The sequence below is a fragment of the Mycetomoellerius zeteki genome, unplaced genomic scaffold (genome assembly GCF_001594055.1).
Source record: "Mycetomoellerius zeteki isolate Tzet28-1 unplaced genomic scaffold, Tzet1.0 scaffold27, whole genome shotgun sequence".
In the NCBI taxonomy this organism is placed as follows: Eukaryota; Metazoa; Arthropoda; class Insecta; order Hymenoptera; family Formicidae; genus Mycetomoellerius; species Mycetomoellerius zeteki.
Window position 1 is genome coordinate 58,975 of NW_017257249.1, and position 17,849 is coordinate 76,823.

Here is a 17,849-nt window from a genome sequence, read left to right on the forward strand (position 1 = left end):
TCTAATATTCTTAGAGCAATTAACTCTAGAACATTTTAAAATCAAAATTAGTCCAGCAATTAATTGCTTCGATACTCGTACGCGAGCTACCATCACCACACCATTAATTGAATTTTTTTAATATAAACAATATAGTTTATTAATTTAAAAAAATTATATTTTGATAAAATTTATGATTATAGTCAAATTTTAAATTATTTATTCAATGGTGATTGATTTGATACCGGTCACATATTATGTTTATTTTATTATTTTTCATATTATATTTAGAAAATGCCACGTTTTTTATAAATAAATTGTTATAATTATATAATCTCAAGAAGAAACAAATTTTAAATGAAAGAACATAAGTTCGCTGTATCACTCAGATGAATTTTTGAAGACGGGTGATGCAACAGTTATAAGGATTTTGTATCAAACTTACAATAATTAGTACTATTCTTATAAGCAGCACTCTTGAATACATTTTACATAATGCATTGTCATTATTTAAATGCTATTGCAGTTAATATTTATTAATATATTTATAAATTAACTTAATTCTTAGTTGTTACTTAAAAAATATATGTCCCTAATAACGATCTAAATTATAAAATATCTCACATGTTAGATACATTAACTTTTATAATATATATATATATATATATATAAATATTTCACATTATATGAAAATATTCTATATCATATATAGATGTAACATGTGAAATATATAATATATCTCATATTTCAATGCCTGTAATAATAAAAAAGTATCAGTCTTCCAAAATATTATATTTACATACTGTGACTGCATGTATTTATGATTTCGATAATAAAACATGTAAAAGTCTAAAATCTAAATACATACAGTTATTAGCTTCAAAACCTGCTCTAAAATTATTATATACTGATTAAAAATTATACGGGATTTTAAAAATCGCTTACAAATATTTGAATTATACAAATTTGATATTTAGCTAGGCGTCATTTTTAATTGCTAGCTACGTCATTTTTCTTTGTTATTTTAATTGCCGAAAATTGCTGACCTAAAAGCTTCATTACGTCAGCGTGCTTCATATTGGTTTTCTCTTTTTTCACTGAGTTATAATTCTGCTTTACATAAAGCGCGAAACCAGTGGGTTCTCTCTTCGATGTCTGCACTTGCACGGTACCAGATTTCGTTATTTTATTAATTAACAATTCAAATTTTCCGTAACAATAGCCACATCGCTTTTTCTCGATACCCAAGGACTTTGAATGCCTTCCAATACTGCAAAGTAAAGATATAACTTTCAGAAATACAAAGAATAAAATTAATTTTCATACATCATACAATCAATCCAATACCTGTATCCGCAACCTGTGCATTTGTACGTGTACTTAGTTTTAATTTCGTAATTATGACATCGGCGAATTGGTGGCAATTCAGGAAAAGTCTTTATTGCTTTATTAGCCCTATAATATATATGAAATATATATCATAAAATGAATCATATAAAATTCTGCAAAATGGTTACTATAAATGTACATTTTTTTTTACAACGTAGAATTTTGTAATAAAATAAAAATTTAAATATATATAATATACACCCTGTATGTATATATGTATATATATAATAGACACTCTATATATACATATATATATATATACAAGGTGTTTCATTTTAAGTGATATGGTCGATTATCTCGCGAATCGATGATTTTATTGAAAAATTTTAGAACGAAAGTTGCATGGCTTGAAGGGGAACACATGATGGAAATGTGGACTTGACCGTGAATGACCTTGTCAAAATCAGGTCAAGGTCATTAATGTTTTTTTAAATAGAAACCCCTATTTTTTATTACATATTCTTGTAGCTTATCTCGAGAGCTTTCCAAAACATTATAATTAAATTCATTTTCATTAAGTACTTTTTGAGTTATGAAGCTTAAAAGTTACAACGTCGCTAGCATTAGCATTACACAAGATGTCCAACCGACGGCTAAAACTTCTTGAATGTTATTCAGGATCATGTCCTGAATAATATTTGTCAAGATCAAGACCATTGGAGGTGGTACTTCTTATTTTCATTTTTACATAAAAATGAATTTTTAGTGCAAAAATAAAAATAAGAGAAATAATCTCCAATGGCCTTGATCTTGACAAATGTTATTCAGGACATGATCCTGAATAACATTCAAGAAGTTTTAGCCGTCGGTTGGACATCTTGTGTAATGCTAATGTCGGCGATATTGTAACTTTCAAGCCTCATAACTCGAAAAATACTTAATGAAAATGAACTTAATTATAGTGTTTTGGAAAGCTCTCAAGATAAGCTACAAGAATACATAATAAAAAATAGGGGGCTCCATTTTCAAAAATCAATGTGACCTTAACCTGACCTTAACAACGCCACCCAAGATTAAATCAATGGTACCTTCTTATGTCTCCCTCCGAACCGTACAACTTTTGTTTGAAACATTTTTCCGTATCTACCATAGTTTTCGAGAAATCTTAATGCATTATTTAAAATGGGACACATATATATATATTTACAAAATATATATATATAGAGTGTCTGATAATACTGTATCATAACTTACCATTTTGTCCAAAAAACTCCATGACCATCTGAGACATTATCTATTATCCAGCATGCAGCATGACACATTTCATGGATCAAAGTATCTCTTAGTCTATCTGGCGTGTCTAAAATCTAGAATAATAATTTCTTTCAATATGACTGATTATATTTGAACACATATATGAGAACAAAAAAAAGAAATGGAAAAAGAGCATACCTTTGTTGCTAACACAATCCTTGACGATTTAATAATAATACCACTAATACCTTTTATAGACTTTCGGTTATAACAATATCCGGCAGTTCTTCTCATACGAACGCTCCATTCAATCGACATATCTTGAGGTAACTTATTATCAAATACTTTCTCGTTATACAGTTGATACAATTTTTTACATAATTCATCTTTATTATTTTTGTAATCCAGTCTATATTTTTTTGCATTCGGATGAGCTTTATACATTGGAATCATATTTGATAAAGATGCTAGAAAGGTTTCATATCCTGATACAGACTTAGTCACAGTTGATTCAAATTTAGATGCTACTTTGGATGGTATTTGTCTTTTGGGAACTTCTGAAAATTACATATAAAATTTTTGTATACAGACTTTGTCACCAATAATATTTCATTTTAAGGCTCCTGAGTAGTCACCACAGCCATATTGAATCGTGATAAAGATAATTTGGATAAAATGAAATGATGAGATCGCGCTTTAAAATAATTGTAAAAATAGACGAAAACTATTCTTATCCCCACTGATAGTCAGTAAATAATCGTAAAAAGGGATAAAAGGCACGTCATCATTTTGTTTTATCCAAATATATGTTTTTAAATATGTTGTTAAAAAAAAAAAGATTTAATTTACAAATGACACGTAATAAAAATTAATGTGTCATTTCTCGCTTCTGACGTCACGATTTAATACAGCTGTGGTGACTATTCAGGAGCTTTAAGTAATATACACCTAGAGGTGGTGAAAAAATCAATTTTTAAAGTATAATGTCTTAAGAATGTTTTTGTAGAGTTATAAATCAATCCGGCGAAAAATATAGGAATTACACAAAATTACAAACGAGTAGGTTCGAGCGCGTTGAAGACGATGGGTAAGCATGTCTGCGACAGGACGATTCAAATTCGCGCAGGTCAAAGAAGGGTCTTTCTCTATTCATTGTATTTATCAATAGGACTGCGTTCGGAAACATCACCCGAATGCCCCCGTGTATCATTTTATCCTTGTTGTTCACCTAATGTTAAACAAGGATAAGATGATACACAGGGATACCCAGATGATGTTTCCGAACGCCTAGCAAGCCTCAGAGCTGTATATAAAAATAAGGATCATTGGTTGGGTAACAGTCTTGTCTAGATGAGCAAATGAAAAGGTTGAAACGTTAGCAGTAAAAAGTATAAACTGAATATAATGTAAAACTTTAAACGCATTTTTCTCAAAACATAGTTTTCAAAATGTGTGACCACTATATCTTGAAGACGGCTTGACCGATCGATTTGTAATTTTACACATTTTTTCTACATACTGAAAATTAGTTCTTGACGTAGAATTTTTTTCCTACGATGCTTAGTTTTTTTTTCGTAGCCAAAAATGAGCAAAATTTTTTGTAAAAAATCGTTATATTAACTTTGACCAGCTGCCATTTTATTCAAATGCAATATTTTAAAAAACGGCTAAGTCAAGCACAAGATCTATGTTTCAATTTTATAAAACTTGTGCCATTTTGCTTTCAGACGAATCTTGTGCGAGCAGCAATGGTCACCGCAAACCCCGTTTTATAAAACATAACGTACGAAAATTGGAATAGCGACATTTTGTATTATTTTTTAATAAAATTTTAATGATAAATAGAGAAAAGTATCATATTTACAATGGAACAAACCCGACTTCTCTATATCTATCCGTTCTTCTACAAAAAAATTTGCAAAATTTGGTCTCGTTTTGATCCATCTAAGTGTATATACTAGATGTATATGCCCTTAAGATTAATTTTCATTTCTAATTTAAACAAATTTTATCATGCATTCCGTACCTTTATCACGTACATGTTTCGGTGGTACATAATCTCCAGGATCAAATTCACTCGTGCTAGAACTTTCATCATCACTAAATGACAATTTTCTCTGTAAATTTTTGAGACTTCTGGATTTATCATCTTCATCTTCAGTATCTGTATCACATATAGCTTGAAGCCTATATCCAAAAGATAATATTTAATTAAGTTCAATATCTCTATTACAATAAATAACAAGTATAATACCGTTTAATTGATGATGGCATGGATTTGGTTGTGCTACTTATAAAAGTAGCAGGATTTGTTACTGCACTGTGATATATACTTTCATTATCATTACTTGATAATGTTTCATCATTGATAAAATTATCCATTTCTTTTTGTTTTCTTTGAATATTCCTTCTTCGATTTGGTTTAATATTATTTTCAACTAAAACATAAAATTTATTTTGAAAATTATCAAAACAGGTTACAAAATAAAATAGAACATAATTTCTTACTCAAGTCAGATTCATCCGAATCCGAAATTATTGTATGATGTTGATTCCTTGATACAGGTTTCCTGTAATAAAAATATATATAATTTATTAGATATACGAAGGTAGTTTGATAAGTCAATTTTTAACTTCTTTTTTTATGAAAATTCAACTTATTTTTCAACATAGTCTTCTTTTCAAAAGTCACTAACTTTTTATATCATGTATTCATATTAAACAATATAACAGAAATATATATTTACCGTTCCGTTTGGACAATTCTATTCATTGGTTGATCAGTAGGTTTTTGTGATTTAGATGTTGAAAGTAATGCATTAGCTTTATCTCTCCATGACGTACCATACAGTTTATCTAAAATATTAGCACAGTTCATTACAGTCTTACTTTCACATGTATTTACCAAGGAAGCTTTATTCTCAATTTGCGTTTTTGGTAAAAGCCTTGGTTTATTATCTGGTATGTAGAATTTAGAATTATTCTTAGATTTTTTTAAATATTGATCTATTGTAGTTTGTCCCTTCAAGAATGAATGAACCACTTTGTCAGAATTTACAATTGTCTTTTGCTTCTCATCAGTTTGCGTTTTGCTGATTTTCCCTCTGTTGTTTGGAGTTTCATAGTTCTGCTCCAATCTTTCTAGACTGCTGTTTCCAGAATTACTATTTCTAGTACTTGGAGGTATGGTATTAAAAGAGCAATCGCTCTGATTGTGAGAATCAGAAAAATTTGTTAAAAGCCATTCCTTGATTTGTTTCTGTCTCCTACCAGACAGAGGTCTAAAGGAATCCATTACCCTTGATATGTCGATGTGTGACTTAGATGGTTCAGATAAATCTGTTCGTGAAATATCATTCTTTAAACTGCTATCAATAACATCAGGATTATCATCAGGATGCTGTACTTTTTTATTATAACTAGGTGATATGGCTGGATGCACTGCATCTTCATCTATATCTGTACTCTCATCAATTATTATATTATTTTCTTTTCTCTCCCTGGGAGAATCGTACATGACTTGCGTGCGCTTTATATTCTTGAAAATTTTATATGTGTCTTTTTTTGTAAGTTTGATTTTTTCTGTACTATCTTGCTTTGGAGTACTGTAAATTGAATGTTCACAAAAAACATTGGGACTGCCATTGTATACATTATAGCTCAATTTAGTTACTCTATTTGTCTCTTCAGTGTATTTTTTTCTTAGTTTCGAATTGATTTTTTGCTGTGTACTTAATGTAGGACTTCTATAATCAACATGTCCCTTAGATTTGAAGAATTTTTTAGATTTATTTACTTGATCTCTATCATAGCTCACACCACTGCTGACAGTGGTTTTATCATTAGTTAAAGCATCAGAAGTTAGTAAAACATTAAATAATCTATCAGCAGTTGAGATATCGTTGGAAATTAATGATGACTCAGTAAGCGCCTTATTAATCTGTGTAATAGTTTTACTTGCAGACATTTTCTTTGAAAATTTATCATCAGTTCTGACATAATTCCATAATGAATCAGATTCCTTTTCTTGTTCGTTCTCGGAAGAAATCTCCAAGAAATATAATTTTTGGTGTTCCTTACTTTTAACATTAGAATTAGATTCCAATTTTGATTTATAAGGCCGTTCAGGGGAGAAGTCATAACTGGAGTCACTGATTACAATAACATCATCCTCGTCTTTCGTCTTGTTTGCAGCAAAACGTTGCACAGAAGAGTCTTCAGTACTTTCAGTAGAATCTTCAGAAAGTCGTAACTTAAAGTTTTGCGAACCGCACACTGAACTCTCCGAGTACCAATTAGACATCATATTCGATATTCTCTAGTATTTTTTCATTTCACTGCAAATTAATGTTTTTTTTTACGAAGGCCACTTCGGAGTTTTTCACGGCTACGGTTTTCAGTCAAAGAAAATGATTAAAAGCAACGCAGAGAGAGAAGGAGCAATATCAACAGTTGTCTAATACATGTAAGATTTCGATTTAAAAATTAAAGGTCGATGGAGTTTATTTACGTTACACATTCACATTTATTATATCGTTCATACACGTTGTATGGCGTTCCGGTAAGATTCTCTGTCGATTTCTGTCATAAAAGCGATACTATTGTACGTTGCACAGAGATCAAAATCACATTCGTGAACGTGCACGTCTTCAAATAAACAGGATCAACTTTCAAAACTGCCAGCAGTCCGTTAAATTAATGCTGCCAACAGAACGGGATTGATAATCACTAAAGATTTTTGAAGTATAAATTATTCGTACTTTGACATTTATCCATTATTGAAAATAAGGGTTATATAGCAATAATTTTTATATTAGAAATTATATTTTATCGTTTTGAGACAATAATTATTATAATATATAGGTAATATAGGTATAAATGATTTCGATAAAAATGCCAGCAACTTTAGCGACTACCGCTCATTATCGACATTAAGCTCGGTGTTTAACGAACACTTCAATTTTAAATTCCAAATTTGAAGAAACATCTGGAGAATATAATTAAGGGTTAAATAAGATCACGTATTATATATAATCACTGACGAGATACTATTAAAGACCGATATCCATACAGGAGTTCACGTCCTTGTTAATATTGAAGTGATTAAGAGTAAAAACTAATAATATTGTACTAATTTTATAATTTATTAGTTTAGTAGACATGTTTATCGGTGTATATGCATTTAAAACTTAATAATACTCGATTTTTCTTTAAAATTATGATTTCAGTGTTATCGTCAAAGTTTGATTATCAACAGAGAAAATAACTGCATAGAAAAAAAATTGTAATTTTTCAGCAATATATAGGATATTATAGCTTTACAAGTATGCACATTTATTTATGGAGCATTTATGTAATAAAAAATCATGAATTTAATAATGTACTAGTTAAATATTATATCCCTATAATCCCTATATAGGTTATCGATCGATATCATTTCCTTTACCATAAGAAAAAATAAACCAATTAAATTCGTTGCGTTAGAAGGCGTTAGAGGGCGCTATTATATTAATTTCGATTAAAGTCACTAGATTTATAAAGTACCGCAAACTCTTTCAGAAATGATGCATCAAAATGGCCGAAGTGCACCTAGTACATGATTCGAACTACACCAACGTACACATTGGATCAATTGGGTGCAGCTAATCTTACCGTACATTTCTTCAAGACATTTTCAAGCGTCAATATCGATGTTGAAGGCGTAAATTTATCATTGAGAGAGAGGAGAATCAGGCTTTACTTATATGCAATCTAATCAGTAAATTCTTACAAACAATGAATGAAACTCAACATTTACCTCTTATAAAATTTGTCTTCTTTCGGTGATATATCTTCTTTTTTCGGTACAACAAACAGCTAGTCAGACGAGGAAATAGAATCTTGATATAAAGAAATAAATGTAGGTTATGATATCACTCGGTAACTCCCAAAATCTATGTGTGACTAAATCCACGATTGTAGTCAGCCACTTTTAAAAAATACTGAGATAACTCGGCAAAAACACATTTACCCCGGCTAAATAATATCTTAAAAATGCTCAAGCTCGTGCAGTAATCATACGTGTGACGTGTACTTTTGTGTTCCTGAACAGTTCCGAACTGTACTTACACGTATCTTTCGTGCACTTTTATGCACAAACTTCTACAACAAATAAATCCATATTAAACTAAAGAACACATAAATTAAGCATTCCTACATATTCTTTGGTCATAAATAAACTAATTACAATTCAACAACATTGATTTACGTACTCGAAGGCTTCATTTTCACAAATAAAGTTCGTGTATGCAAATGCGTGAATTTGAAATGGCCGCATTTTGCCTCAAAATGGATGCGAGTTTGCGGTACTTTATAAATCTAGGCTACGGTTCATTTGATGCTACAAATGCTTCGAAGCATTTTTTGATTGGTCCATTAGTAAGATTCTTTCTTCCGATTGGTCAATCAAACGCTTCAAAGCATTTGTAGCGCCAAGTGGACCGCACCCCTAGTGACTTTAAATTTCGATATTTTCCGGGTCAGCGTCAGTCAGTTATTTGTATTCCTTTGCGCTTATTGTTAGAGTAAAAAGTGAATGTCTTTTGTTAGAATAACCTTATTATTTAGAGTAACAAGTGATCATCCATTCATTAACTTGATTGTAAAAAACAATCGGGCCTAATAGGTACGTATCATGTAGTTGTACTTTTTTTAATGGCAATATATTAAGGATGCTTTCCATTTGATGACACAAGTCAACACAAGTGTCCTTTTATCAAAAAAGTCACTCTCTGAATGTCAAGAAGGATAGAATGACGCCTATGTCGACACTGTCGACTTGTGTTGACTTGCATCATCAAATGGAAAGCATCCTATGTCCGTTGGCGTTGCTTGAAATCCCCACAACGAAATAAATTCATATTTGGGCGTTGAAAAGAGAGAAAACAAAGAGGCTGAGTACAAGCAAATAGATCTATTATTTCCAGGAGAAATGAAATATTTTTGAATTTTTCATAATAAAAAACTAGTGTTTTCCCGCAGGGATGATGAATCCGCGTTTGGGCTTTTAGCGAATCCGCTGATCTGAGCACAATATTTGTCAGCTGTGGGATAATAAACATTCATGGAAAATTGGAGCAAGATACAATTGACTCTTAGCACACACGCGATGATTTTTTGATCATTTACATACGTTCACATTTCGGATTAATTTGTATCATTTTTATAAATATACATATAAAAATTATTAAGTGGTTCTTTATATATATTCTTTAACATTTTTAGTATAAACATAATTATAAAGTTATATATTAAAAAGGAAAAAGTAGAAATAATTATTTAGCCAGGTATTCCTAATATTTCAAAGAAAAGAAACGTGCAGGACACAAATGCCAATCATGTATACTAAAAGATATAAAAAAAATTAGAGTATTTAGAAATAAAAAAATATATGCATCTCTCTCACATATAGAACAAGATAGCAGAAACTGAAGTTCATTTTTTATCTCTTAATTAAAAAATGAGGATATTTATATGTTTTAATTTTTAATATAAAATACTTCAAAGATTTCAACACAAACAAAATAAACACACATACACATTTTTAAAAATATATATAATTTTTTTTGCTTCAAAGAGCTGATTTTTACAAAAATATTAATTTGAGAAATAGCTTCAATTTTCCTTTCCAAATGAATATCCTTTAATTTTCTCATATGTTACGCAATTTTTCGTCGTATTTGCGAATTATACATTTTATATCTGGAACTATATCATCCCAGTTGATGTGAACTTGTACGATAGTTCCGTCCGAATACGAATGTCATTTGTAGAAGCTATTCAGAACTTTTCTGACCCGATACAGATACCAACCTGCCACCGATAATTTTAATTCGGAAGCCTCCCGAAATGTCTGTCAAACGAGAACGAAATTCAATCAGGAGCCCATCTATCGTATTATTCGCACAAAGCAGACCTCGGATTGGATTATCTTCGCGTTTCCCGCCACACATTATATACTCTCGGCAGTATAATGCTCATGATGTGCGCGTGTAGCCGCAACAGGAGATTATAGCGTATCCACGATTAACCGTATGACCCTGATCCCACGATATTTTGCACCGTGCATCCTTGTAACGCGCCGCGCTGTAAATTATCTAGACCACCGAACCACGAAGATTGAATTTTGTGGAAGCCCGCGGTAGAAAGAAAATCTGGAATGTCCTGTAATTCGAGTAAATTATACTCGCACCGACCTCGGGAATCAGAGTACGGTCAACGTGAATATACCAAATGCTTTTCAGCATCCTTTGATTAGTCAATTAACAAAATTCTTCCTGATTGGTCAATCAAATACTTCATTTGTAGTGAGACTGTCAATTTCACGAGAAGAATTTGAATTTACAGCACGCTGAAGCGTTTCAGTAAAAACTTGGAAGATTTGTGTGAAAGTTAACACATTTCACGATCCACTCAAATTTGTGTTAATTTAACACAGGATGAATATGTTAGAAAATAGCATACAAATATTATATAAAATTAACATAAAAAAAGGTAATATTGATATATTGTAAACAAATTGTGGAAGTATATATTTTTTCAGTGAAATTAATATTTATATGATATATTAAATTAACATATTTTTATTCATTTGTTTTAGAATTTACGTGTTAAAATACCTTATTTTTATGTTATTTGTCCACTTACTCAAAAATTATGTTATTTTAACACTAATAGAAATGTTGAATATCAATTCAAGACAAACTATTTAAATAATATAATCACGTTATGTTAAATTAACACTTGAATACGTTAAAAATTCAATACAGAATTTTAACAAGAAGCTCAACAATAACAAGTGAACCGTTTTCGACATAAATATAAAAGGTTTTTTTACTGTGTGGCGATTTGTACGTGCAGCGCGTACATTTCATGATCTTAAAGCGTAATGAGTTATACGTTACAATTTGCGTTCCGGTATTCGTTAGCGACTAAGGACATTTTTATCAAAGAATGTGAAGAGATAAATCACCTGGTAATCATCTGATTATCCAATTTCGACGGTTATTTTAACTATTTCAACGAATAGCGACAGAGAATGCACTACTCAATGTTCCATTTTGATCGAATTGTTTTCGTTCTTCGTGTAAATTCGAAATTAATCGTATCATTGCGGCAAGTGGCAGCATTTGTCAGTTATTAAACCGTCGTGAAGTTAGCCCCCAACATAAAAAAAAATAAAGTTTCTATATATCATTCGATTGTTCATCGTTTGCACATGTATGCACATTTCGAATTTTCGTTTGCACACTTTCAGTTTAAAAGTTCAAAAAACAAATTTGAGGGGGCCAACTTCACACTAGCCCCCCCCCCCAACTTCGAGCAACTTGGATCAAAAAGGTCTTAATCGAAAGATTTTCGTTTGCACACCTTTGGTTAAAAAGTTATTAACAATTAAAGTTCCACACGCGACAAAAAGTAAATTTTCCGTTCGAATTCAAGAGAAACGAGCTTAAAATCATATCAATCGATAGGATTTCGTTTGCACACTTTCAATTTAAAAGTTCAAAAAACAAATTTGGGGGGGCCAACTTCACACTAGCCCCCCACCCAACTTCGAGCAACTTGGATCAAAAAGGTCTTAATCGAAAGATTTTCGTTTGCACAAAACAAGTCGATTTTTCGTTTGCACACCTTTGGTTAAAAAGTTATTAACAATTAAAGTTCCACACGTAAAAAAGTAAATTTGCACATTACAGCCAAAACTAAAAAATAAAAAATTTATTTGATTTAAAAAAATTATGTTCAAATCAAAGAAATGACGTTCAAATCAAAAAAATTTTTTCTTTAACTGTATAGCAAAGAAACATTTCTTTAAATCGAAGAAACCTTTCTCTGGGTGAATACTGACAATAATATTGACAGTGATCCGGATTTCTTCATGGAAAAAAATGGTTGAGTAATTTCTACAACACTAATAAAAATATTGTATTTTTTCCAAACTTATGATAAATTTTTTTTTTGCCTAAAAATAAAAATATCGAAGGTAAAATGTACATTACAATTATAATAAATCCATTCAAATGATTATTACCTTACAGTAAGGTAAATCATACTATTCTCAAGAGTGTAAGCACGAACAATTCTTAAAATTTATTTTACGAAATATAGAAAGTATCTTGTATATGCGTTCTATACGACGATCGCTCATTTATTAGAAAAGTAAAATAATTTTACATAAGTGGGTGCCTATCCCCACAAAGAACCTGCTAATCCATATTTACTAGAATTCTAGCGCATATTAATTTACATTTTTTTAATTATTTCTCGAGCATCAATATCGTTAAGTAGGTATATGATAGGAGATACTGATAATCGAGAATGAAGAAATTCGGTTTACTATCACTATTCTGTATCAATTCATCAATATTAACCACACACGTACAATAATTATATTGTTAGTATTTGTTGGTACTGACAGTATAAATGCTCATTTTATTATTGAATATACATATATGTAAGATCCCTGTAAAAGTCCAGGAGGGGGTGAGGGAAAAATTATAGCAATTAGATTTAGCTGAGATTGAAAAATATAAATGAAGTTTGAGGCTATTCACTATACGGCGAGTCGCTATACGAATGGAGGACCTACGTCACGCAGAGTGTTGCAAGAATGTGAGATATCAGCGACGCTTATAAATTGAAAGGCAACATGAAGCTTTTCTACTGATTTATGACCTCCTTTGGTTTTCTTCTTTCTCGTCTATAAAACTTGTAACACAAAGCTCGGCATAATAGAAGCAATGATTACGCGGAGGATGTCTATAAGAAGGAACTTTCCAGGTAGAAAAACGCAAATAAAAAGTGTGGAACGTATATTCTTTATGCACGTTTTTCGGAGAAAAACGTAGATGCGAAAGTAGAGCGCATTTACATCTTAGACATTGCTCGCTAATTAAAGCATATTTTTCAATAATTAACTGCAAAATGTTCATAACTCGCAATTACTTTCATTTTGAGAAATCAATGGAAATTAAAAACGATTTCAATGCTCGGTGATATTGCTGCATTGATAAAAAAAATGATATATCTCAAAATTAGCTATTTTTCAATCATTTTTCAATAGCAAGAAATATTAGCAATATTTCTTCAATTTTGAAAGTTGGGAATGTAAGATAAACGTTCCAATGACCGGGTATCAGGGAATGGAAAGTTACTATTTAAAAGTAACAAGTTACAATTACTCGTTACTGAATAGAAAAAGTAACTAATTACAGTTACTGTTACTTGAAAAAGTAACTTTTCATTACTTTTCCGTTACTTTTTTTAAAATTGACAACCATCAATCACAGCAGACGAGTGCTTGGGGGGCTTTCTAATCTCAAGCGCTATGAGTGGCTTATGTCTATTTGTCTAATCGAACCATGTCCAATCATAGAAATGTAAACGAAGGAAAAATTCTAGAATTTTAGGGTAAAAAATTCAGAAAATAATGGTTTTTTTCCTTCAACTTTGACAGTTTTTTTACTCTAATATTTTTTTTAACATTTCACGATTTCGACGCTGTACTATTGTCCCAGAATTTAGTTTTTGCACTTATCCGTAAGATTTCTGTGTGAAAATAATTACAAAGTTAAAATATAATATAATGATTAATACACTGAGAGAAAACGAAATAATTGTAGCGACTATAAATTTGGCAACTTTTGCAATTGAAGTACCTGTAACTAGTTTTACAAAGTAATAGAAACTAAAGTAGTGCTGAATATTATAAAAATATAGTCACGGTAACAAATTGTATGCACTATTAATTGGTAGTGAAATAGTAACTCAACTACATTGAATAGTTACTTGGACTTCATGCAAATAGATATAACAATTACATTTTTCTAGTTTAGACAAAAATTTTTAAAGTGTCGCTCAGTACGAGTAGTACGCGGCTTTGTCACTAGAGGGACGTAGCGGAGTTCAGTTTCTCTTAAGAAGGAAACCACTCAGCTTACGATAAAAGGCGCAGCGTTGGTTTCAAACTTGGAAGACAAAAATAAATAAGAAATGCATACACAAATTTGTAACTATGTATTATAAAACTTTAATAACAACAATAAGTAAATTAAGTGAACTAAGAAAATATAGTAATATTAACCATTTATAAATTGTTTATATCGTTAATGTACTATATTTTCTTAGTTCACTTAATCTAGTATTCTTATTAGAATTTAATAATATGTATATAGTTGAAGCGCTATTTCACTACAAATTTATAGTTACTGATACGACTTTTTTCTCTGAGTGTAATAGTATAATATCGATGACTATAAATATACCTTACCTTTCACTATTATTTGAATGACATTTTATACTGTACTTTAATTTTAAAAGTTAAGTAAGTGTTCCATACTAGTATTATTAATACAAATAATACTTTGCTAAACTAATTGACACTGTTTTTGTCGTATACTGTGATTGTAATTATACATATTCTAAATTTAAATTAGTGAGACAACGTTCATCGAATCTCTAATTGACTATAACGCTTGAATCAATATTATATTAGGATGTTGTCTTAAAATAATTAAAATATAGAGTACAATTATAACCAATATGCAACAAAACAGTATCTATTATGCTTATAAAGTATTATCTGTATTAATAACATCACTTATACATATATTTAGCTTTTAAATATATAAAATATCTGTCGTTCCAATAATTATATTAAAATAACTTGTTTTTTCATGAATTTTATGAAATTTGATCAAATATACCGTTATTTACAATAAAAGATTAGTTTTTTACTTGATACTTTTCTCCGAAGTAAAAAATATCGTTTTTTTACATCTCTATCCAATCGTGTGCTAAATAACTATAAAAGTTAGAAATGTTAAAAAAAAATATGTAAAATTCGTTACTGATACTAAAAAAATGTAACTAAGTTACCGTTGCAGTTACTAAAAAGAAAAAGTAACGCAGTTACCAATAAAGTTATCCAAAAAATAATTTGTAACTGTAACTTCGTTACAAGTAACGTATTACTTCCATTCCCTGCCGGGTATATATATTTAAATTATTGTTAATCTCAAATGCTTCTTAAAATGTAATATTATAATTTAATTGAGAGGATGGGCAGAATAAAGGCCTAATTACAAAATCTTGATTTTAATAAAAATTAAAATAACTTGCTACTTTTTTATTATACACATGGGTGTATAATTTTATTATAAAATGGGTTCAAATGAATTTATGTAATGTCTTTAAGAAGTTACATGTTACAAATACTCTATTACGAATTATGCTCAATATTATATAAAAAAGCTAATCTCCGGAAAAAGGGCCTAACAATAAGTAGAATTGTGCCTTTATTCCGCACATCCCTTCAATTGTAATCTTTAAACACAACTAAATTACAATACTGTAATGAAAAAAAGCCAAATTTTGTGTAAGTGTCCAAACACAGATACATGTCCAGTCATTTGGACATTTTGGACATTTCTAAAATTCGAAATTGGAAAAATATTTTAATTAGGATAATGAATATGCGATTTCTACTTTACTTTCTTTTCACATTTTATAGGATTGAAACAGAAGTTCGTAGCATTATTTCATTTATATCATGTCTACGCGTTTTAAAAAAAGTTTTGGCAATAATACTATTCGATAGAGCAAAGTTTCAGCTTTAAAAACTTGTTTTTTGAATTGCGATACGATGATTTTTAACGGAGATATGAGCAATCAAAGTCAAAATGCTCCTTTTATTTAATCCATGATAATTCAGTAACAAAAAATTTTAGGATTATTTTTAAAAAACGATTTTGTAGCGAAAAATTTAAATTTTTATGTCATAGAAAGTTGAAAATTTTCATAAGTTTTTTTTAGGCAAGTGACAGACCCATAGAATTAGAAAAAAATTTCCCATTTTGTTCAGTTCATAGTTTTCTATATATAAAAATTACCCAACTCAAAGAAATTCAAAAGATATAGTGATCTTTTGAAAATAGAAATTTTAAACTTTAATATCTTTTTCTTAAATGTAAATTTTGTTCATATTTAACGAAATTACAGCTTCTTAAATTTTGAAGTTCGTAACGCTACGAACATTTGTTCCAATCCAATACTCTTTTAATTATAATGCATTTAAAACTATATCATGAGTTTTCAAAATTCAAACATTGCAACTCGAGTATAGTGTAAGTTTTATCCCTTATTAGAGTTTTGATCAATACTTTTCCATATAAGCAAATTAGCTGCAAAGTTTTTTTTACAAAAATACATTATTTCGAGTTCTTTTCATTATTAAAAAATTTTTAATTTTTTTATTTGTATCATTTTTCTATTAACGTAGCGATATTGTAACTTTAAATTTAAATCTTTAAAAACTATTTTATTGAACAATAATAATTTAAAACGATTTTTGTCTGCGCAATTAATTTACAAAAATTAATTCTTTCTTTCTGTCGCAGAAGATCGTTTCTTATATTGTGACTTGAATTGCGCTTTTCATGGAGAGAATTATTTGGATAAGGCTAATCAGCAAAATGCCATTAGCGACAAGAGATTTGTAAAAACCGCATACTGCGCGGATTAGCTGGTCGTTAGCGCGCCGCGATTTTTCCGCGAATTTGCAAAGGAAGTTGTGCAAGCGCGGCGAGGAAGGTCGACCGGCCATTGTTGAAGAGCGGCCGAGAGCTGAGCCATTCTTGACATTAAACGTGATTTGACGCGGGCGCGGGGTTTCTCAAAAGAAACGGAACGTGAGCGCCGATATAGCCACGACGCCATTGATAAAAGCGGCCCGCGTGTTAGAAAACAATGCCATACGGATAATGACGACCGCCCACGTGAGTGTTGCGGTAAATATGGACAGGACACGATGATGAAAACAAAGAAATATTCTCCACAAAAGCCTTTAGATACTTGGAAATTACAAGAACCCTGCCCAAACGTAGATTCGCCGTACTGGATCTTCCTTCATCACATAATTTATATGATAATAATTAATAATAATCACATATAAATGGTTAATAATAATTTATATGACTTCCCAAGGAATGTGAGCTTCAGTTTGGGTTTTCAATTCGTTTCATTTAACCCTAGAACGATATTAAATGTTACAATGTTGCTATTGATATATAAATTTTACATTCAAGGAAATAATTAATTCGCTCCTAATTAATGTAACACAATATTTTTATACATTTCACATTCTTAACCATTTATTATTCCGTGGGGTATCCAGAATACTCCCATCTTATAAATTTGCTAAACGTATGAATGCTGTTTATAAACGCATTATTATTATTATTATACAT

General features: G+C 30.2%; 1 protein-coding gene across 1 annotated transcript; it reads right to left on the bottom strand.

The window, feature by feature from the left end:
- Window positions 1-969: 969 nt before the first annotated feature.
- On the bottom strand, window positions 970-6,868 carry LOC108724069 (uncharacterized). The gene is made up of 8 exons (XM_018450227.1): window positions 5,310-6,868; window positions 5,071-5,132; window positions 4,817-5,000; window positions 4,589-4,749; window positions 2,761-3,119; window positions 2,563-2,675; window positions 1,327-1,434; window positions 970-1,249 (listed from the first exon to the last, which is right to left on the bottom strand). The coding sequence occupies exons 1-8, from the start codon at window positions 6,866-6,868 to the stop codon at window positions 970-972; spliced, it is 2,826 nt and encodes a 941-aa protein (XP_018305729.1).
- Window positions 6,869-17,849: the final 10,981 nt, after the last annotated feature.

Excerpts from the sequence above, each read along its gene's own strand:
- LOC108724069 (XM_018450227.1), bottom strand. The coding sequence starts at position 6,868 with ATGATGTCTAATTGGTACTCGGAGAGTTCAGTGTGCGGTTCGCAAAAC. Across the intron at positions 3,120-4,588 it reads GAAACATGTACGTGATAAAG|AAGTTCCCAAAAGACAAATA; the intron begins GTACGGAATGCA and ends TGTAATTTTCAG. Across the intron at positions 1,435-2,562 it reads GGAGTTTTTTGGACAAAATG|GGCTAATAAAGCAATAAAGA; the intron begins GTAAGTTATGAT and ends TATATATTATAG.